The sequence below is a fragment of the Oryx dammah genome, unplaced genomic scaffold, assembly GCF_014754425.2.
Source record: "Oryx dammah isolate SB20612 unplaced genomic scaffold, SCBI_Odam_1.1 HiC_scaffold_9, whole genome shotgun sequence".
Taxonomy (NCBI): Eukaryota; Metazoa; Chordata; class Mammalia; order Artiodactyla; family Bovidae; genus Oryx; species Oryx dammah.
In genome coordinates, this window is record NW_024070193.1 from 12707965 (window position 1) to 12731122 (window position 23158).

The 23158-nt window shown below is 49.0% G+C and overlaps 1 protein-coding gene, 1 long non-coding RNA gene and 1 pseudogene across 3 annotated transcripts in view; all 3 read left to right on the forward strand.

The window, feature by feature from the left end:
• The window catches only part of PRKCD (protein kinase C delta), a 34228-nt gene extending 26323 nt beyond the window's left edge, over positions 1 to 7905 (forward strand). For both annotated transcript variants that reach the window (XM_040247192.1, XM_040247191.1), the window contains exons 16-19: positions 513 to 651; positions 802 to 990; positions 1591 to 1719; positions 4149 to 7905. In XM_040247192.1, coding sequence (XP_040103126.1) covers positions 513 to 651; positions 802 to 990; positions 1591 to 1719; positions 4149 to 4307 — 616 coding nt within the window. In that variant the 3' untranslated portion in view covers positions 4308 to 7905. The remainder of the gene's footprint in view (positions 1 to 512; positions 652 to 801; positions 991 to 1590; positions 1720 to 4148) is intronic.
• A 1189-nt stretch (positions 7906 to 9094) lies between these two features.
• LOC120868386 lies at positions 9095 to 10610 on the forward strand (annotated as a pseudogene).
• A 9494-nt stretch (positions 10611 to 20104) lies between these two features.
• Positions 20105 to 22524, forward strand: LOC120868387. The gene is made up of 3 exons (XR_005722209.1): positions 20105 to 20297; positions 20752 to 20982; positions 21882 to 22524. It is a non-coding gene; the product is annotated as an uncharacterized LOC120868387 (long non-coding RNA).
• The last annotated feature ends 634 nt before the right edge of the window (positions 22525 to 23158 follow it).

Below are 23158 nucleotides of genomic sequence, written 5' to 3' on the forward strand. Positions count from 1 at the left end.
GCACAGCACTGACTGGTATGGTGTCTGTCTCCCTATGGTGTCTCCCTCTAAAGCCCTATCTGAGCACTCTGAACTTCCACCCATAGGGACTGGTTTCATAAATTCTCACCAACAAATGACAGTCCTATCCTGCCGTTAATATGTATCCATGCCAAAGGATGAGGCTGGGCTCTGTGCTGTTGTGGGATGATGCCAGGGGATGTCGTCAAGTGGGAAACCAGTCCGTGGGACAGTGTGTACTGAGTACTAGAGTCCAGGCTTTAAAAGGTGGTGTGAGATGCACATTATAACATGCTGTCCATGCCTAGACTCACTCTAGGGAAGTAGGATGGTGTGTGTCAAATGCAGTAGCCAGCTTGCAGGAAGCACTTACATTTAGCACTTCTTTGCCCTCCTCTTCCTCATTCCCCCCTCCCTGTGGGAGAGTGCTAGACTGACAGTGGGGACATGGGAGGGGGCTGCCTGGAGGAGGGGAGTGGGCCCTAATGACTCCTCCTGTCCTTTCCCCTCAGGGACCTCAAGCTGGACAATGTGTTGCTGGACCACAGCGGCCACATCAAGATTGCCGACTTCGGCATGTGCAAGGAGAACATGTCCGGGGACAAACAGGCCAGCACCTTCTGCGGCACCCCTGACTACATCGCCCCCGAGGTGAGTGGCACCCTCCCTGCACCGGCCAACACCTTGCCTCCACAGGGTGAGCGTGACTTGTGATGTCTGGGCCGCAACTGGGGAGCTGAGGAGGTCCCACCGGGCTTGTGTTCCGGAGCCCCTTCAGCTCCCACACTTTGTCTGCTCCAGATCCTGCAGGGCCTGAAATACTCGTTCTCCGTGGACTGGTGGTCCTTCGGAGTCCTTCTCTACGAGATGCTCATTGGTCAGTCCCCCTTCCATGGTGATGATGAGGACGAACTCTTCGAGTCCATCCGTTTGGACTCACCGTACTATCCTCGCTGGATCACCAGGGAGTCCAAGGACATCCTGGAGAAGGTGGGAGGCCCTGGGCGGGGCTGGCCTGGGGTGGGGGCTGGCAGATACCAGGTCTCAGGAGTGCCAGAAGCCCCCTGTCTCAGGGATGGCGGCCTCGCTGATGCTCTGGTCCTCACCCACCCGGGGGAGTCACCCTCCTGCTGCGATCCCAGGACCTCCTGTCTGGGTTCCCTGCACTGAGTCAGTCTGGCATGGCAGTGACAGGCTTGGGGTCAGGAGATAGACGGAGCCTAGGCTAAACTCTGAGTCTGTCTCCTTATCTACAAAATGAAGCTAGGAGAGAACCTTTCTCACAGACTTCTGGGTGGGGGAAAACATAAATTTGTGATGCTCAGGCCTATGCCAGGCAGACGGTAAACACTCAGTAAATGACCACTGCTTTTACTCACAAATCCTACCCTCTGAGAGTCCCAGCAGCCCCCATCCATGCAGACTTGGGAGCAGAGACAAGAGAGGATTCCTCCACCCCAGAGGCTCTGGGGTGTGATGCTGGGCTGAGCCAGACTGGCCCCGGTACCCCTGGGCCTGCTTGGGGGTTTTCTGAGGAACCCATTTCCTGCAGCCCTTGGGTGCTAACCAGGTTCCTTTGCTGGGTTGCAGCTGCTTGAACGGGATGTAAGCAAGAGGCTGGGAGTGACAGGGAACATCAAAATCCACCCCTTCTTCAAGACCATCAACTGGGTTCTGCTGGAGAAACGTGCAGTGGAACCACCCTTCAAGCCCAAAGTGGTATGTAATCCTACTCCGATGGGGCTGCCACTCCACATTGCCCCCTACTGCCTTCCTGGGTGGGCTCCTCCTGCTTTGCCCTTCCTCCCTCCTGCCTCATTTCCATGCTCTCCTCCTCTCCCTTCTGACGAATCCGCTTTCCCAGCCCTCTGGCAGGCTGAGTCACAGTCTCTACCCTTATGTTCTCAGGTCTCTCCTCAGTCAGTCAGTCATGCAACAAACATTTGGTAACAGTGGATCCAGCACCCTTACCATGCATTCTCTTTTATTTATTTATTTATGGTTACACTGAGTCTTCATTGCGTCACGCAGGCTTTCTCTAGTTGCAGCAACCGGGGGCTGCTCTTTGTTGTAGTGTGTGGGCTTTTCGTAGTGGTGGCTTCTTGCTGCGAAGCACAGGCTCCAGGCACATAGACTTCAGTAGTTGTGGTGCCTGGGCTTGGTTGCTCTGAGGCATTGTGGAATCTTTCCAGACTGGGGATTGAACCCATGTCCCCTGCCCTGGCAGGTGGATTTTTATCCACTGCGCCACCAGGGAAGTCCAACCATACATTCTTTAACACTCACTGTGTGCAGGGGAGTATGCTTTGGTAATCAGAGTTAAGGCCTCCCTCCCTCCATCTATCCATCCACCCATTCAATCCATTTTGCAATAAATATAGAAAATGCTGAGTGCCTTCTGAGTGCAGAGCACTGAGCTGGGCTGCATGCACAGCAGAGTAGGAGACCCAGTCCCAGAACTGGAGGGCCCCAGCTCCTCAGAGAGATAAGAAACTTGCATGCCGATGATCATTTATGATAAAAGGCATCAGTATGAGAAATGTCACAAGGCCACACACAATCAGTTGCCATGAGGAGGGTCTGTCGGCAGGAGCCAGGAGCCAGAGTTTGGAGTAGGTCTGAGAGGAAATGGGATGTGGGCAGGGCTGAGGAGGCCCAGCCAGGCTGGTGCCAGATGCTTTCCAGGGAAAGCAAGGTTGCTGTACACAACAGCCTAGAATCTAGAGAAGCCACCAGGAGCGAGCAGGAGAGCAGAGGCAGGCTGGACTTCTCAGAAGTCGGACACCAAGGCCCTTCTCTGATCACAGCTCTTCCCTCCCTTCCTCTTTCTCTCCTTTGCCTCCCCCTCGCTCCTTGAGGATGCTGTTACCACCTAGCAGCCTGTGTAACATGCTCCAGTGTTTGTGTTTTAAAACCGCAGAGAACTCTGCCGACTCCAGGGACCTAAAACTGGCTGCCTCCTGCACTGGGCACATTACTCCCAGGCAAGCAGGCTATAGGAATATCCCACAGCCTGCATTTAGTGTCATGCTTTTGATAGAAAGAGGGATGGACTGATGTTAAACAACACCAGGCATATGTGCTAATCAGCAGCAATCCTCTCGGAAGGAAGCGGTAGGGGACTGTGATGAGCTGGCCCCAAGGGGTTTCAGCACCAAGTTAACAGACCTGCCAGGAAACTGGCCCAAACTGCTCTGCTCTGTCAGTTTTTCAAAGAAGCCAGGAACCTGGATTTTTTTTAATTTTTTTTGGCTGCACCACACAACACATGGGATCTTACTTCCCCAACCAGGAATTGAACCCATGGTTTGGAAAGTCCCAAAAACTTGATTTCGATGTCATATTTCCTAATTTTAAATATCGGCTCAGGAATTTCCTGGCAGTCCAATGGTTAGGACTCTGAGCTTTCACTTCCTAGGAGCCAGGTTCAATCCCTGGCTAGGCTAAGATCCCACAAGCCATGTGGTGCAGCCAAAAGAAAATTGGCTCAAATGCCATTAAAACTCATGGCTAGTCAAAATGGTTGTACCTGCAGCTCAGTTGGGCCTGAGGGCCACCAGCTTGAGACCTCTTTCTATCACACTTTCACTGTACCCTGAAAAGCAGAGTCGGCAGATTTTTCCTGTGAACAGTCTGACAGGAAATACTGTGGGCTTTTCAGGCCAGCTAGTCTCAAAGTGGCCATAGATGTAACCATAGACATAGCAGCATGTCAGTTTGTAGGCATGGTTGTGTGCTAATAAGACTTTATTTATGGATGCTGAACCATTGAATTTCATTTAATTTTCACATGTCATGAAATTTTATTCTCCTTTTGTTTTTTTTTCCTAAACATTTAAAAATGCAAAATCCAATCTGAGCTTATGGGACCTACAGAAACAGATGGTGGAAGGGGTTTGACCCAGGGCTGTATTGCCTGCTTGGGCAAATGCCCACGTTTCCTCCTCCAGGCCCCCTGCTGGTTTCCTTCACTCCCTTGGGTAACAGCATCCCCCTTCCAGCAGAGAGGCTCCCTTTTCTGTTCTCAATAAGGATGGCTCTGCCTGGCCCAGCCCAGCAGGGATTCTGGCCCCAGGGGTGGGTCCCTGGAACCCCAGGAACCTTCGCCCTTTGAGTCCTGCTTACACACCCCTACCCTCTGCTTGCAGAAGTCGCCTGGAGACTACAGCAACTTCGACCAGGAGTTCCTGAATGAGAAGCCGCGCCTCTCCTACAGCGACAAGAACCTCATCGAGTCCATGGACCAAACAGCATTTGCTGGCTTCTCCTTCGTGAACCCCAAATTTGAGAGGCTCCTGGAAAACTGAGGTTCCCGAACGTGTGCCCCAAAAGCCCATCCCAGCCCAGGAGCCTGGGTCAGCCAGCACCACCTGCCGACCCGGCAGCGCAGGTGGGGGCCACACTTCATCGGCACCTGCCTGCCCCCCACGATAAACAACCGTGCAGTTGTCGTGATTTCTGCTGCTGCCTGCCCCCCATGTCCCCCAGAGGGGCCTCAGCTCCTGTCCAGCTGGGCTTTCATGGTACTTCCTCTGTGAATTGTGTGTGAATTTGCTTTTCCTCTGCCCTCAGAGGGAAATTGTAAATCCTGTGTTTCATGACTTGAATGTAGTTATCTATTGAAATATATATATATTATATATATATATGCACATACATATATATATATATATATAGGCTGTATATATTGCTCAGTAGAGAAAAAAAATGTGGAGGACTGGTGATACGTTGATCTTTTAAAATATATATATTATATATATATATGACACACACCCTTCCAACCTCCTACCCCCCTCCAAAAGAAAAAGGAGCACAAGCTGTTTGAACCACCAGGTGCTTTGATTTGTCTGTCTAAATAAACACCAAGTGGTACCGACCTGGCTGTTGGGACACATTTGTCCCAGGAAGCTGGTGGCCGCTGCTCCCGCTTCCGGCAGCTGTCTTGGACGCTAAACCTAGCTGTTAGCTGCAGATGCAGAACCCCTGGGCTTTCATGCAAATGTGTTTGTATTTATGGGTTTCCTCTGGCTCTAGAGCTGGGGGCCAAAAGCAGAACACTTTTCTGGATGGCTGAGGGAGCCCCAGTTGTTTCTTTGGGGTGATGGGACCAGCTACAGAAAATCCATCTCAGAAGAATGAGGGGCGAGCGTGGAAGAGCAGGACAGTGCAAGGCCTGGCCAGAAGACATGAGCAAAGGTGGCGAGGCCAGCCCAGACTGGGGCGGAGAGGAGGGGAGAGGAAGGAAATACAGCTCAGACTTCAGGCAGTTGTGGATTCAAATCGCAGAGGAGCCAAAAGATGTGGCTTTTCAGATGTCACTTAATCATCCAAAATCTCCGTTTCCTCATCTGTACAATGGGCCTGAGTTATTCAGTGTAACTCCTCAAGTTTGTCCCTGCCCTTGCCACAGAGGAGTCTGTGTCTGAGTTCTACAATCTATTCCCCAGGAGCCCTGGGGACAGGGAGGGGAGCAAGGTAGGAGAAAAAGGATGAAATGCCGAGTGGCCGGGTCGAGGTTGAGAGCCTTGCCCCAGTGTGCCCTGGTGCAGCCAGGAAACTGGGGGTGGCCGCTGCCCCCCAAGCCTGCAGGTCTCTGTCCCCACCACCTCTTGCCTGCTCTCGGCTTCCTGTTTCTTCCTGTCTGTCTCTCTCTGGGCACAAGCCTTGGGGAGGGTCCGCCCTCCAGCCCTTCAGGTCCAGCCCCCCCGAGCTCTCGTCTCTGGTGGTAGGTGAGGTGCCCCCAGAGCCTGATTGGCTGGCCCTGGCAGCCAAGCAGGTGGCTTCCAGCAAGTTCATTTTCCTGAGCTGAGGTGCAAGTTTCCATAGCTGGAGAGGAGTCAGATGTGGAGGGGGGCTGGTCCTGGCCAGGGGAGGGGGCTGGGGGTGTCGAACCTTCCCCGGAGAGACCAAGTGTCCCCTTCCCCTCTCCCCGCCTGCCATCTTCTTCAGGAAATGCTTGAATCCCTGCTCTGCATCCAGAAGTGGGGCTTTGTCCCCTTGGGCTGATAGTCAGGTTGGGGAGACACCGGGTGACATGGGCTGTGCTGGGGCACGCTGGGGCCGTGAGAGCCCAGAGAAGGAGCCTGGGGACCCCTGTTCCCCACCTCTGCTGCCCAGGCCCCAGAAAGCCTTGGGTTGGTCCATTAGAACAGAAATACAGTTGGTGTGTGAATTCAGAGCCTCTCGCCATCTTTCTGCAGCTCCAAGGTGGGGCCATGCACCCAGACCTCATTTCCTCCAGTGTGGGCTGGGGGAATAAGTAGTTTTTCGGCCAGAGGTAGTGGAGGGTGGCAGGGAGAATGGGAGTGTGTGTTTAGTCCGCCACACACACAGTAACTGCCATGAGTTTCTTCAGTGGGCCTCAGTTCCTCATCTGTAAAAGGGCACCATTACTCCCTGCTGCCTCGTGGAGCTCCTGGCTCTGAGGGAGCCCTTGGAGACTGATGCCGAGTACCTGGTGGTCCTGGGCGAAGCCTAAGAGGGAGAAGAGCAAGCTACAGAGATGCTGCAAAACTGCCTGCAAAGCCGTGCAGCTCCAGACCTGTTCCCAGAGTTGAGTAGGTACCAGGCCTGCCTGGTGGCCCAGGAAATGCCTGTAGTGGCTGGGCCCAGAGTCACACTTTCACTGGGATCAGGGGTCCGGAAACAGGCAGACAGCCCTCCACTTGCCAAGTAGGTTTGCTGGCAGAGCAGCAAGCTCCGGTGCCACCTCAAATGTGTAGCAGGCCTCACCCTCGTGCCAAGCGGACTAACACAGATGCAGGAGGTCCTGGGGGCAGGGGCAGGGGCAGGGGCAGGAGCAGGGCTCTGCTGTCACATGCCCCTGGTTTCAAACCCTGCACGTCCCTAGTTGTGTGACCTCAGTATGTGACAGCCTCCTGGAGCTCCAGTTCCCTTTACTGTAAATTGGGGATAGAGGCAGACCGTGTTTTGTTGCGCTTCACTTTCGTGTGCTCTGCAGACATCATGCTCTTTACAAATATAAAATCTGTGGCAGCCATGCATGGAGCAAGTCGATCAGTGCTGTTTCTCCAATGGCAGTTGCTAACTTTGTGTTTCTGTGTCACATTTTGGTGATTTTCTGGATGTTTCGAATTTTTAGGTAATTATTATATCTGTCATGGTGATCAGTGATCTCTGATGTTACTATCGTAATTGTTTTGCAGTACCGCAAACTGCACCCATATAAGAACTTAACCCGTAAATGCTATGTATATTCTGACTGCTCCACTGACTGGCTGTTCCCCCATCTCTCTTCCTTTCCTTGGCCTCCCTATTCTCTGAGACACAACAGTATTGTGTTTTCTTTTTTAACATGTTTTCTTTTAAAAAAATATTTATTATTTATTTTTGGCTGCGTGGGGTCTTAGTTGCAACACTCAGGATAGTTTTTTGCATTGCACGGGCTCAGTAGCTGTAGCGTGCAGGCTTAGTTGCCCCAAGGCACGTGGGATCTTAGTTCTGTGACCAGGGATCAAACCCATGTCCTCTGCATCGGAAGGCAGATTCTTCTCTACTGGACCACCAGGAAAGTCCCAAGACACGACAATTTTGAAGTTAGTCCGATTAACAACCCTTCAGGGGCTTCTACATGTTCAAGTGAAAGGAAAGAGTCGCACATTCCTTTAAATCCAAAGCTAGAAGTGATTAAGCTCAGTGAGGAAGGCATGTGGAAAGCTGAGACAGGCTGAAAGTTAGGCCTCTTTGGCCAGTTAGCCAAGTTGGGAATGTAAAGGAGTTCTTGAAGGAAATTCAAAGTGTTAATCCCATGACTGTATGAATGATAGAGTGAAACAGCCTTACTGCTGATGTGGAGAAAGTGTTAGTGGTCCGGAAAGAACATCAAACTACCCATAGCATTCCTTTGCGCCAAAGCCTAATCTAGAGTAAGGCCCTGAAAAAAAAGGTGTAAGTGTTAGTTGCTTCCCTTGTGGCTCAGCTGGTGAAGAATCCTCCCGCAATGCGGGAGATGTGGGTTTGATCCCTGGGTTGGGAAGATCCCCTGGAGAAGGGAAAGGCTACCCACTCCAGTATTCTGGCCTGAAGAATTCCATGGACTGTATGGTCCATGGGGTCGCAAAGAGTCGGACATGACAGCGACTTTCACAGTCAGTAGCTCAGTTATGTCCGATTCTTCGGGACTCCATAGACTGTAGCCTGCCTGGCTCCATTGCCCATGGAATTCTTGGGTCTCCTGCATTGCAGGCAGATTCTTTACCGTCTGAGCTGCCAGAGAAACCCAGAGTAAGGTCCTCTCTTCAGATATATGAAGGCTGAAAGAGGTGAGCAAGCTGCAGAAGAAAAGTTTGAAACTAGCAGACGTTGGTTTACGAGGTTTCAGGAAAGAACTTTCTCCAAAGAAGTGCAAGGAGAAGTAGCAAGTGCTGCTGTAGAAGCTGCAGCAAGTTATCCAGAAGAGCTAACCAAGATAATTACTCAAAGTGACTACATTAAACAACTGATTTTCATTGTAGATAAAACAGCCTTATCTTGGAAGAAAATGCCATCTAGAACATTCATAGCTAGAGAGAAGTCATTGCCTGGCCTCAAAGCTTCAAAGGACAAGCTGACTCTTGTTAGGGGCTATTGCAGCTGGTGAGCTTAAGCCAAAGCCAGGGCTCATTTACATTTACAAAAATCCTAGGGCCCTTAAGAATGATGCTAAATCTACTCTGCCTGTGCTTTGTAAATGGAACAATAAAGCTTGGATGATAGCACATCTGTTTATGACATGGTTTACTGAACACTTTAAGCATATTGTTGAAACCTGCTCGGAAAAAAAGATTCCTTTCAAAATATTACTGCTTATTGACAAGGTACCTAGTCACTCAAGACTTCTGATAGGTGTGTATGAGATTGATGTTGTTTTCATTCCCACTGAAACAACATCCCACCTATGAACCAAAGAGTAATTTTGACTTTCAAGTCTTATCTTATTAAAAATTACCTTTCAGGGACTTCTCTGGTGGTACAGAGGATAAGAATCCACCTGCCAGTGCAGGGGACACAGGTTCAATCCCTGGTCCAGGAAGATTCCACAAGCTGTGGAGCAACTAAGCCCATGTGCCATTATTACTGAGTCCGTGCGCTCTGACTACTGAAGCCCGTGTACCTGGAGCCGGTGCTCCACAACAAGAGAAGTGACTGCAGTGGGGAGCCCATGCACCTCAGTGAAGGAGGAGGCCCTGCACCCTGCAACTAGGCCACAAGGACCCAGCACAACCAAAATACAATGTAAAAGAGAAAAAGAAAGACCTTTCATAAAGCTATAGCTGCCACAGATAGTGATTCGTCTGATGGATCTGAAAATGGAAAACCTGCTGGAAAAGATGTACCACCCTAGATGCCATGTGATCCATGGGAAGGGGTCAAAACATCAACATGAACAGGAGTTTGGAAGAATTTGATTCCAACCCTCATGGATGACTTTGAGTGGTTCAGGATTCCGCTGGAGGATGTCATTGCAGATGTGGAAATCACAGAAGCCCTAGGAGAGCCTGAACACGTAACTGAATTGCTGCACTTTCATGACAAAACTTTTAACGAACAAGGAATTATTTCTTATGGACAAGCAAAGAAATTGGTTTCTTGAAACAATCTACTCCTGGTGAGGACGCTGTGAAGATTGTTGAAAGGATTTAGAATGCTATTACGTAAATGTAGTTGATAAAGCAGTGGCAGGGCTTGAGAGAACCGACTTCCAAGTTTGCAAGAAGTTCTACTGTGAGTAAAATGCTATCAAACAGCACTGTGTACTACAGAAAAATTGCTCATAAATGGAAGAGTCATTTGATACAGCAAACTTCATTGCTGTCTTATTGTAAGAAATTGCCACTAGTGCCGCCCTGACACTATGCTGGCCGCCAGCACCATGAAGATCTGGACTTCGGAGCATGACTTTGACTACCCATGGGAAACTGTTAGAACAGCTGCATTTCAAACCCTTAACCTGAGTGTGGTTGGAGTTGATGTACTGGACAGACACATAGATCCCTCTGGCAAGTTGCACAGCCATACACTTCTCAGCACAGAGTGGGGACTGCCTTCTATTGTGAAATCTATTATTGGTGCAGCAAGAACCAAAACATCTGTGCAAGAATACTCTGTAGTGGATCCTGTAGAGAAAACAATGGAATTTACATCTACAAATATTTCACTTACAAATATGGTTTCAATAGATGGGAGACTTACATACAAACCACATCCTCAAGACTCAGAAAAACTATTTTGACTCACGAAGCCATAATTACTGTGAAAGGAGTCAGTCTGAGCCATTACCTTGAAGGGCTGATGGCAAGTACGATATCATCAAATGCTAACAAAGGCCAAGAAGCAATGGAGTGGGTAATACATAAATGCTGAAAGTAAGGAACGGCCAGCTTCGGCAAGAGGAAGCATATGAACACTAATGGCGGCAGCAGCAGCATTTGGGGAGAAATGAAAATGGAAGTTGATACACAGCACCCAGTTCCCCAGCTCTACAAGCTGGCAGTATATTTGTTATTTAAAAAATACAACTCTATTTTAGGTAGAATTTTTTTTAAGTTGAAGAAAAGCTATGTGACTTGATCAAAGAGGTGCAGGGTTTCTAAATAAAAGGGGTCAGCTTTAAAAAAAAAATTGCCACGGCTTCCTCAGTCTTCAAGCTGCCAACACCTTGATCCGTCAGCGACCATCAACATTAAGGCAAGACCCTCCACCAGCAAAAAGATCATGAGTTGCTGAAGGCTCAGATGATGGCTAGCATTTTTTAGCAGTAAAGTACTATATAAGTGAGATATGGACATTTTTTAATTTTAAAATTATTTTGTTATTATTTTACTTTTTGGCCTTGAAGCACAGTATGTGGGATCTTACTTCCACAACAAGGGATCGAACCCGTGCACCCTGTAATAGAAGTGTGGAGTCTTAACCACTGGACCACCACGGAAGTCCCTGTACACTTTTTTCAGACTGAATGCTATTGTATACTTAATAGACTACAGTATAAACACAACTTTTATATGCACTGGGAAGCCAAAAACTCTGTGTGACTCATGCTTTATTTTGGTGTCCTGGAACCAAACTTGTAATATTGCCAAGTTATGCCTGTAACTATGATGCTGCTTGTGGACTAGGATGATTTCTGTAAGAGCATCCCCTGGGCTCCAGACACAGTAGATGCTTAGTAAATAGCAGCCCCTGTGACCCCATCCCCTCAAGGGGATGAAAGTTGCTTAGGACAGCAGCCTGTCAGTTGCACATTGGAACCCCTGGGCCTTCTGACCAGACTGCAGGAGGATGCCTTGGCAGTTTCAGTTAAAACCTAAAATGCACCCACCCCATGAGTCAGCAGTCCCCCTCCCCAAGCAGTTACCCAAAGGAGACTCACACAGAGGCCCTAGGAAATGGACCAGGATGCCCACCACCTCATGGATTAATTGGGGAAAACCAGAAGCAAGCAAGACTCTCAACAGCTAGGGGGGTGGGGTGGTGGTTAAATACTTCCCTGATGTGGAAAGTGGTGCAGGGCAAAGGGATCAAGACAAGCAAGTTAAGAGAACCATAACTTCAGAGTGATTCCACTCCGTGGTTCCATGTGCCTGCTTATGAGGGCACCCAAAAGTGAAGGATGAATGGGCTGCGCAAACCACAACCCCTTCATGGCAGTGGCCCTCACAGTCAGCATGCAATGCAGCATGATAAGATACGTCCTTTATGCCAGAGTCTAACCAACAGGTCTCAGCCCTGACTGTGCGCTGGAACACGATGCCCAGGCCGCTCTGGGTCTAGTTCTAGGTGATCTCTGGAGGGGACCCCACATCAGTATTGCTAAATCGCCCCACAATCCAATGGGCACCAGGACTGAGAGTCACTTGGTTGAGATTCAGAAATCTGCATTTTGCCCAGTCATCCTGTTGGAGCAGGGAGATACTGCTGTGAGCAGGCCACACTCTGGAAGGCAAAGTCACCAACCAGTATCATCCAGCCCCTGTGTGAGGAATGCTCCACTGCTGGACCCTGGTACGCCTGTGGGAGCGCCCACCATAGGCAGAAGGTTGGCGGGTCAAACAGGCACAGGGGAGGGAGCCTGCAGCGGCTGGGGTGGCTGTAGCGCCCTCTGGTGGGAGGCAGGCTCTCAGGCCCAGGGACAACTCGTTTTGTGCTAGACACATATTCAGTGCTACAACCCACCTACTCTCGTTACTCTCTGGGGAAATATTCCAGCAACAAGGTGCCTGAGGACCATTTTGCAGAGAGTCAGAGATGTGGAGATTACACATCTAGACAATTCCCCTGGCATTAAGAGGGTCTCGAAACCTCAAACCCATTCCCTAGCATCCATCACCCAATTAGAATCCCATTTCCCCCAATTTATTCCTTACTAAGGTGTGAATGACTGAAATGAGTTCCCTTGCCCCTGCTCCGGGGACACACTAAAGAGTAAGTAAGAACAGGGGTGGCTGCCAGTCCTGCTTTGTGGCATTAGCAGCAGCAGGTAACCAAACCCCAGGAACTCAGAAATCAATATCCTCCAGCTGGTGAGTGGCATTGGCCCACTGCCCCAGCTTAGGGTTGAGACCTGGCTCAAGAGCAAGACAGCTGTAGCCAGCCACAGCCCATTAGAAACTCACGATCAATAGTATCGGCAAAACCTCTCTGAGCCATTTCCTGGGTTTAAATCATGAGCTGAGAAAAAATTAAGCGAATTAGATGCATTTTGCATCAGTGACAAGTTAAAAAATAACTCACTTCACAAAATGCTTGCATTCCATTAAAAATGGGTCTAGTTAGCTTAATTGTTCTTGAGTACTCTGGAAACAAGGTATGCTTTTTTTAAAGGAGAAAAAAAAAAAAAAGATTGCCTTTAAATCCTGGCTCAAGTTTGTAATAGCTGGATAGCAAATGCCCCTGTTTATATTGGACCCATACTCAGACTCAGCCTAGCGTGGGACAGGAAGTGGAGGCGCTGATGACAAACCGTGAAACGCAGACTTGGAGTCAGATCTGGTTCTATGCCTGCCTGCCCCATCCTCCACTCCATCCATCCATCCAAGCATCCATCCATCCTTACTTGGCTTCTCTGAGCCTCAGTTTCTCTCCTGTCGTTGTGCATAATCATACCTGTTTTATAGGGTTATTAGGAGGCCAAAGCTTGGAAAACTCTTCATGCAGCCCAGCACCCAGTGAGTGCTTAGGAAATCTAAGAATATTGTTCTTAACTCCATGAACGTCTTCATGTTTCCAAGCATGTCTGCCTCACAACAGCGCTATAAGTACAAGGCATGGCTGGGCCCAAGGAATCTTATAGGAAAGGGACACAATTTTCCTGGATGGGAGTGGAGTGAAGAGCCCTGGATTTTGAGTCAGGAGTGGGTTCCAACAGGCCCATCTCCTCCTCCCTCGCCTTGGACTTTGGGCCATCAGCCAGCTCTACAGTAGGAAAATGAGAGTCTAAAATTGACATGAGTGGCAGGTAGGTTTCATGTGGTTTTAAATTATGAAAAAGAAAATTAGAATGTCAAATACCCCCAATTCTTGGCACAAACTAAAACCAAATGGCGTGAAAGGTAGTAATTCCCACTGTCACAAAAATCCACTGAAAGTTGCCACAGCAGCAGGAAGAGCGGCCGATGCCTGGAGGGCAACCCTTCTCTGCCTCCTCTTGTTTGATCTCAGGGCCACACGAAAACCTTTCCCTTGACCCTCATGACCTTCCCCAGCATGTTTCCAAGGCAGAGCTGGAGAGTCTCCTGGGGGCCCCCAAATAGCATCCGAGATGCAGACATACACAGGTTTGATGTTTCTTGAACAGCCACTAAGGTCAGATCCTGCACCGGATGCTTCTTTAGTACATTTGTGGTCAGGACTCTGAAATGAAGGCTGGACTTATCAGTTCACTCTGTGAGCATTTAGTAAGCGCTGACTGTATGTCGGGGATTCTGCAGGATGGTGGCAATCTGTGCAAATGAGGAACAGGTTCGTGGTTTCCTGGGGAAGGCAGGTCTGTAAGCAATTATGATACTAGGGAAGGTGGGGCTGTGGGTGTACAAAGGAGGTGTCAGCTCTTCCTGTGAGGGCAGCCGGAACTGGGAAGACCTCCTGGAAAAGGAGACGTTTAATCTTGAGGTCCAAAGAAAGAGTCGGTCCGGTTGTTGGACCAGCAACACTTTTAAAGTCTGCTAATACAAAGTATTGCAGAGATATGAAGCTGTGGGTCCCTATTAGCAAGGAGTGGGAAGGAAATTGGCTTCATTCCTCCAGAAGGCAACTTGACACCCTTGGGGACTGCTGAAGATCTTGTAGCTAGAGAAAGTCTTGGTCGCAGTATTGATGGCCACACAGGCAAGATTTTTCCTGGGCACATTGTAAAGTGCAAAGTTGGAAACAACTGAATGTCCACACAGAAGACTAAACGGAGAAATGGAAGTGAGTTCATGCAGTGGGTATGGCTCATCCTCTTTCGCAGTGGACAGAGCTGCCAGCTTCAATGCTGACAGAGCCTCAAGCCCACGTTAAGAGAAAATGTGGAAGGATACGTGTAGGGTGATGAAACGGGAAAGTACAGAGCTGTATGACCTCAGGAAAACAAGCTTCTTTGTGAAGCACCCAGACTCCCAGGGGCCAGGGTGCTGGCTCCTCTGAAATAGATGGGGGAGGCCTAGACTCCAGAGGCTACCTAAGGACTGGGCTTCTCTGTCTATAAGGTTTTACCTCACTAAAAAACATCTGCAGCATGTACAAAAAAACCAATAGAGGTTCACAGAGCTAAGTGGAGGGTCTGCAGATGCTTATTTTATTCTCTGTACTTCACGCTCAAAATGTTTCATAATTTTTTTTAAGAGAACAGGTAGGTGTTCTGTTTCTTGACCTGACCGCTGGTTACCCAGGTGTCCCTTTAGCATGATTTTTTTTACACTGTACATTTGTGCTTTTCTTTACAGAGGTGATGATTCACAGTTTTTTTTAAGTTAAAAAGAATGAGTAGGCGACAGGCGGGGTTCGGGGAAGCCATCCAAGGCAGAGGAACTAGCAGGGCAAAGGCCTGGGCGCCGGGCAGGGCTCTGGGAGCCCCGGCCTGAGGCTGGGTAGGGTCCCTTGAGCACAGCCCTGCACCCAGCCCTGGCCCACAGTGGTCTGTCTCTCTGCACTGGGGGACCAGCAGGGCTGGTTCGTGCGTGAGGCTGAATAGAAAGTGAGGGCTCAAGCAGGGTCACTGGCTTGAGTGAGAGAATGGGTTTGATGAAGTGGTTTAAGCCCCTCCTGGTGTGGTAGCAGCGGGTGTGAGGTCCCCAGGCGGGGCTTATCATGATGCTGGCATTTCTCACTGGAGGCAGTAGCTGAGCTAATGCAAGAACTCGTGGCCAGGGTTTGGAGGCTTGATGGGCTGCAGAAAGAGGGCTGAGGACCCTGGACACAGAGTAGCAGCGGCCCCACTGGGCCCCCGAGGTTCTGCTGACGTCCACCTGTACCAGCTCGGTAGGTTTTTCTGCGGCTTTGGGAAGGTTTAGGAAGACACAAAAGGGGCAAGAGTGATGGGCTAGTTGAGTTTTCCCAAGGGAAGCCAAAAAACAAGCTCAAGAGTTGTTTTTAAAACTCTGGTGGTCTTTCTGCCTCAGCGATGGGAAATCGGGCTCTGTGGGGCTGGTGTTCCCAGTGGGGTGCTGGGCCTGCCCAGGGATGGAGGGGCACAGTCAGTGGAAATGGGGCTAATTGATCTGACAAGGCTTCTTCTTAAGAAAGCTCTTAAAGAAAAGGGAAACACATCGCCCCTGTTGACTTCCTCGTTTCCTCTGCATTCTTCCAGAGGGAACCAGCAGCTGGTTTTGGTGTGTGGACCGTTTCTCTGTACCATGCTGCTGCTGCTGCTAAGTCGCTTCAGTCGTGTCCGACTCTGTGCGACCCTGAACATCGCCTAGGCAATTGTTTTGCATGTTTTTAAACGTCATTATAAATAGAGTCCATGCACAGAGCATCCTTCTGCCCCCAGATTTCCCCTCTAACCCCCCACCCACGCATGCTTTTAAAATTGACCTTTACTAAGCCCTTGCAACTCAAGTGTATTTCCTTCCTTCTTGTGAGAGCTTTGAGATATAATTCATATACCATATAATTCCTCCACTCAAAGTGTACAATTTAATTGTTTTCAGTATGCGCATAGTGTTATACAATCATTACCACAGTTGATTTTAGAGCACTTTCATCACCCAAAAAAGAAACCCCATACCCTTTAGCCATCAGCCTCCCACTTCCCCAGCTCTTGGCAACCACTAATCTACTTTGTGACTGTATAGATTTGCCTATTTCAGGATACATCATATAAATAGAATCATACAATATGTAGTCTCTCGTGACTGGTCAAGGCATTCCTTTCAGGGTTGTGTGACATTCTATCTTATACAATGACCACACTTCATACAAATAAATGGTGTAGAACTCTGCTTTTATCCTTCCAAGATAAAGTAAAAGGGACTGTGTTTACCTTCCTGTCCTGCCTGAGCAGGGAGAAAAAAACCAAAACCTAAAATCACAAACAAGATAAGATCAATGAAACAACAGCTGTCAAGATTCTGGACACGAGGCAACAAAGGGCAGTGTTCCCCGAGGGACGTCAAACACGGGATGTGAGTCCCATGGTTGCCCAGCTTTACTGCCTCAAGACAGTCCTCAGGCTGAGGCTCCAGGAGGGGAACCCAGGGAGTGCCCTGTGGGGTCCCCAAGCTGGGAAGAAGAAACTGGGTGTTCAGGGAAGCCAAGGTGGCTAGAATTCACAATGTAGTCCTTGGGAGATGAGAGAGAAAAGCCTGGAGGTTTGTAGAAAATTCTCCTGGAGTATTCAGCAGTACATGCGTGTGAGAAACATTCCAAGACAGGCAAGTCTTATCTGAATGGGTGAGAGGGAGCAATCCTCAGAACTCTCTTGTCAGGAACAGTACCTGTTCCCCAGCAGCCAGACTGGAAATCCTCATGATTCAGGGTCATTGTGTGGAGTACCCAGTAGGTACCTAGAACAAAGCCTACTAATATTTATGGGAATGTAAAAAACATCCAACACCCAATCAGGTAAAATCCCCAATGTCTGGTATCCAATAAAAAATGACCAGGTGTGAAAATAAACAGGAAAAATATCAGTCCACTGAAACGGACCCAAGACCCACACAAATATTAGAATTTGCAGACGAGGACACTATAACAGTTCTCATAACTCTTTCATATTTCAAGAACTAGAGGATGAAAAGGCAAAGGACAGCAGATTTTTTAAAGCAATGAGTAAAAAACTAATAATATATTGATATATTTCACTATACATTTATTCAAACTCATTGAATATATAACATCAAGAGTGAACTTTAATGTAAACAGGACTTTGGGTGATAATGATGCGTCAATATAGGCTCATCAGTTGTGACAGGTGCACCACTCTGATCGGGGATGTCAATAGCGGAGGAGGCTATGCACATGTGGGGGGCAGGGGGTATATAGGAACTCTCCCTTCCACTCAGTTTTGCTGTGAACCTAAAGCTGCTTTAATAAATAAAGCCCGTGTTCAAAAAAAAAAAAAGTAAGCAGAATATATGTTTGATATTTAAAAAGATCCCAATGACACAGTGATGTCTGAGATTTTAAAATATGCTGGCTGGGATTCACTGCGGATTAGACATTACAGTTAAAAACCTGAAGACATAGCAATAGAAAATATCCAAAATGAAACCTGGGAGATGGGTGGGGGGGTGGTGGTGGAATTAATAGCACCAGTAAGTCGTGGTACAATTTCAAGCAATCTAACGTGTATCTAAGTGGAATCTCTGAAATATAAAGAGATGATGGTACAGAAAAAATATTGGAATAAATAATGGCAGAAAAATTTCTAAACTTGATGAAAACAAGATCCAAGAAGCTCAGTGAATCCCAAGCACAACAGTATGGATGACCTGGTATAGTAATGAAGTTTTGGTGAACTATTTTCTAGAATTGCAAATGGAGGCCATCTTAGTTCCAAAGGTCACATGATTTAACTCTGCTTTATAAAAATGTCACTATTGCTATAAGGGTGGATCCAAGGCAGGAAAACTATTTCTGTAGACAATGAAGTACAGGAAATTCGCAATGCATCAGCATGCACCCTTCTCAACCGCCTCAATGAAATGTTCTCAGGTTACTTGTACTCTTTTGCTATTCATTTCTATTTATTTATTAAAAAAAAAAAATTCAGCCACATCCCATGGCATGTGGGACCTTAGTTCCTCAACTAGGGATCAAACCCACACCCCCTACGTTGGACCTCCTGTACTGCAAGGGAAGTCCCAGCTACTCATTTCTCATTTACCCACTTTGGTGGACAGCCATTCATGTCACATCTGCCCTGTACACAACACAGCATGCTACTGGCTATGTAGAGAAAAAAATGAGCCAGAAAATTACCCTGGTTTTAAGGATTTCACAGTTTAGATTAAATCACCATGAGAGAAGGTAATAAATATAATTGCTTTATGAAAGGAAGAAATACAGAAGAGGCCAGGAGGGATTTCTCCCGACCAGAGATCTAAGAAAGGCTATTTCCTAGGTAACCCTCCAAAGCATGAGAATTTAGAAATATTTACTTAAGAAAAGCTGCACCTTATTCGTCATTTGCTGGCAACTGCTGATTAAAATATTAAATGCTTAAAATGTAAAATTTCTCCCCCTGCTTCATGCTCCAGCCTTCTGTTACTTTACTATGTTTGAAACTGGAGGGGCATGGAAGGGAAGAGAGATGGGGAGAGAATGCACGGATAATGCAACGACGTGGAGGAACATAGTTTTCACCACCAGAATATCTTGATTATCTCCAAAGGTGGCAGGTAAGAGGGTGAGTGGACTTGGACATTATGACTGTTGTTTGGGCTTGCTTGCAGATTTCTCAGCTGTTGTTCAGTCACTCAGTCGTGTCTTTGCAACCCTGTGGACTGCAATATACCAGGCTTCCCTGTCCTTCACCACCTCCTGGAGTTTGTTCAAATTCATGTCCATTGAGTTGGTGATGCCATCCAACCACCTCATCCTCTGTTGTCCCCGTCTCCTCCTGCCTTCAATCTTTCCCAGCATCAGGGTCTTTTAAAATGAGTCAACTCTTCACATCAGGTGGCCAAAGTATTGAAGCTTGAGCATCAGTCCTTCCAGTGCATATTCAGGGTTGATTTACTTTAGGATTGACTGTTGTAAAAGGGGGTGTGAACAGAAAGATGACCTTTTTGGTTTGGGAGGTTCGGAATCTGTGGAAAAGTCTAATTAATGTTATACTCCAAGGGACTGATTCCCTGGAAGTCCAGTGGTTAGGACTCCATGCTTTCACTGCTAAGAGGCCACAAGCCACGAGGTGTGGCCATAAAGAAAAAAAGTGTATTTCAACTACTCTATGCACTTATACTTTTTGCTTTCTCTTGGTTTAGTGGATTCTTTTATGAGAATTTCAGCCTATCTTGTCTTTGCTAAGGAAAGTCACAGAGAGGTGATTTTCTGGGCCTAGGACTTGATTTGTTTGGCAATCTCCCATTCTGTTCCTTAGCCAAGTTTGGGGAATCACTGGTCTGGAGGACACAGTTTTGGTCCAGTCCAGCTTTGGATTCTTTGCACAGGACCCGGGCCATGGAAAGCATTCAATAAAATATTGGTTGGAAAAGGAAACGAAGAAGTTCCTCTTCCTGTGAAAGTAAAACTGGAAGTCCTCTTAGGCAGAGTCGAGATCTACATTAGTGAAGCCAGCATTCAAGGGTGCATTCTTCCCCTACCCACATCCCCTACCGAATCCCGCCCCCCCCCCCCCGCCACAACGTGTGCCCTCTAGTCACACTAGGTGTGGGCTGTCACCCAAATAGGCTGCGCCATCCTCCTGAGAGGCCCTCGCCCCCGTCCGTGCCCTCCCGCTACTCGCGCTCTGGTCAGAACCCAGTCTGCCCCCCGGAAGGCTTGGCTTAGGTGCCGTCTCCTCCCAGAAGTCTTTTCTGACTCCCGCCCCCGGCCCAAAGCTTTCTCTTCCTCCTCTTAGGTCCCCCTTTTCTTCCTATTGTCAAACTGCCTCGTGTTTTCCCCAGCACTAATTGTTCCAGCAGCGACGCAGCCGGGGGTGGGGACGCGCGTGTGCGGCCGGGGAGGCAGAAGAGGAAGTGGGAGAGCCCATGGCGGAAGTGGCAGAAGCTGGGCTGCGGCTGGGGCCGGAGAGCCAGGGGCAGATGGTTAGAAGTGAGGCTGGAGCAGGGCAGGAGGAGGTCATTCAGGGGCTCAGCCAGAGACTGGTCTTCATCCAGTGGGAGTCGTGACGGAGGCAATGTGCTTGACCAGTAAGTGCTTGTGTCAGGTTCTAGAAGGTTCTCCTTGAGTTGCTATGTAGAGAATGAGCTGGGGGCGGGGGCTGAGGTCAGAAGGCGTCCTCACTGACTGTGCTTTGTGAAAGAAGAGATGACGGAGGTCTGGAGCTGGATGAAGGCAAAAGGTGGCATGTTTGGGAGAAATGAGAGACCTGGGTTCAGTCCCTGGGTGGGGAAGATCCCCTGGCAGAGGATACCCCACTCCAGTATTCTTGCCAGGAGAATCCCATGGACAGAGGAGCCTGGTGAGCTACAGTCCACAGGGTCACAAAGAGTTGGACATGACTGAGCATCTGAGCCACAGTAAGCAAAGTCGGTGAGGCCTGGAGTTACTGGGAGAGAATTCTGTCCAGGCCCACGGGCAGGGGTGGTGGGGTGGGAGGGATTAGGGGTGAGTAATTGCCCAAAACCTTCCTGTTTGTCCCAGGATGCATCTTGAAGCCTCAGTGCTGTGTGACTGCTGGGAACCATTGCTGCAACCCAGGGTCTTGGTCCATGAGTCAGCCCCTCCCTGACCCTGTCACTGGGGGTGCAGGCTCCTCCTCCACATGGGCCCCAGCTTCCCACAAAGTGATGTGACTTGGACCTCTGAGGTGATGGAGAGACAGGCTAGTTGCTGAGGTCTGTGTTCCCGGGATCAGCTAAAATGGAATTCCTGGTGAGTCTAAACTTCAACCGTCCTCGTCCTTGGCCTAGTGGATCTGGGTTCGTGCAGGTGTAGAGGTCCTGGCTTGTCTCCGATACCTCTTGTGGGGATAGACCTGCTCATCCAGGGACTTCCCTGGCAGTCCAGTGGCTAAGAATCCACGCTGCCAATGCAGGGGGCCGGAGTTCAATCCCTGATCAGGGAACTAGACCCCACATGCCTCAGTTAAGACCTGGTGCAACCAAAAAGAGAGAGTGAGCAGTGGTATAAAACAATAGCAACAAAAAGCTACTTATCCAGTTCTGAACTGGGTGGTGGTTTTCTCAGTCTTTTGGGCATGGGGGAGCAGAGGTGCAAACGTCTTGAATTTAAGGTGCCGCATACGGATAGGATGTTTTTGTTAAAACTCTGATTGGCTGCATCCTACCCCCCGTGAAAATATGTGAAAAAAATTGCATGTTAAGATCTGAAAGCAACATAAAAATGGGCTGTGTACAACTTATGTACTAATAAACTCACCCTTTGTATTTTGAGGACTGAGGCAGAAAGACCTTTTCTGGGGAAAAACATTTGCCAGTGTTGGAAACTCTGTTGCTCTTTTTTTTTTTTTTGCAGTGAGACCTGGGTCAAGAATGGGGGCTCTGGGTTTCCACCACCCTCGCCCTGGGTGTGTGTTAGGGGGTGGTCAGTGACCTGTGGATGAATTTGTCCCCCTCCTTCTGCTTTATTTTTGGCTGTGGAGGGTCTTCTTGGCTGAGAGGGCTTTCTCTAGCTGTGGTGTCTTCCCCTGTTGCGGAGCATGCACTCTAGGCACACAGGCTTTGGTAGTTGTGGTGCATGGGCTGAGTGGGTCCAGAGCACGTGGGATCTTCTCAGCCCAGGGATTGAACCTGTGTCCCTTGCATTGGCAGGCTGATTCTTAACCACTGGACCACCAGGAAAGTCTCATCGTTTGCTTCTGGAAACTTCTCTGCATGGGCCTTAGGCCCCAAGGACCACAGGTGGCTTTGCTGACAGATGACAGAATCTGAGCTTCAGGCTACTTCCTCCACATTCCCCATGGTCATAGTCCTGCAGGAGGAACCAAGACCCTTCTCCAGGGGGGCCGAGGGGTAGTAGGGTGCAGATGTCGGGGCTTCTGAAGTCAGAGAGATGTAGCTTCCAATCCCAGCTCTACCCTTTACTGTGCTGGGGTAACTGGTGTCTCATTCGAGTCTCAGTTGTCTTCTGAAAGATGGGGATAATCTCTTGCAAGTGCTACATAGATATGTACACATAAAGCGCTGGCTTGCAGGTGTTAGGCCATGTCACCTTCACTCCCCACTCCTCACCCTTCCTAACTGGCTGCTGCCCCCAGTCCTGGGACAACCCCTGCCCCACTCCCATTTTCAACCCTACCTTGGGGAGCCATTCCAAGCATCACGATACCAGGGATGACCACCAGGTGGCACCCACCCTTCTAGCTCCCTGTCCCCAGGCTGAGCTTTGCGGACTGCCATGGATTTCCTTACTCTTCTTCTGTGGTTTGTATTCAATAAAAGGGGCATCATGGTTGCATCAGGATCCAGAGTTCTGGCTGAGAACTATCTTCTTCCCCCACCCCATTGGGCAGGCAGGAAGAGAGGGCTGTCTGTTCCCCTCCTCCCTTTGCCCATGTGGGCTTCTTATGGTGCCTGGTGCCAGCCTCCCTGGTATTCACCCTGACTTTTGCTGCTTCTAGTGTTTAGTCACCTCTAGTCGGTACCAGCAGGCAGACAAGCCCTGGCCCAGGGCTCTTCTCTACCCCTGCTCTTCCTGGCACCCTCTGGAATTGGTATCAAAGGTAGGCACACAGCCCCTGGCCCAGCCAAACCTGGCTGAGTGCCTGTGAGCAGCAGCTTGCTGAATGTGGGTGTGACTTGGTGCATACTGTCCAGATTGTTAGGCAGACAAATGGACATGCCTGCGAGTGTCTCATCTCCCCAAAGACTCTTAAGGATTTCCTGGGATCCCTGCCAGTGGAAAGGTTTCCCTGGTATGAGTTTGTCCTAGGGCAGAATAAGATTCTATACATTTGGCTATAAGCAAGGACTTCCCTGATGGCTCAGCAGATAAAGAATCCACCTGCAAAGCAGGCAACAAAGGAGATGAGGGTTCAATTTCTGGGTTGGGAAGACCCCCTGGAGGAGGAAATGGCAACCCACTCCAG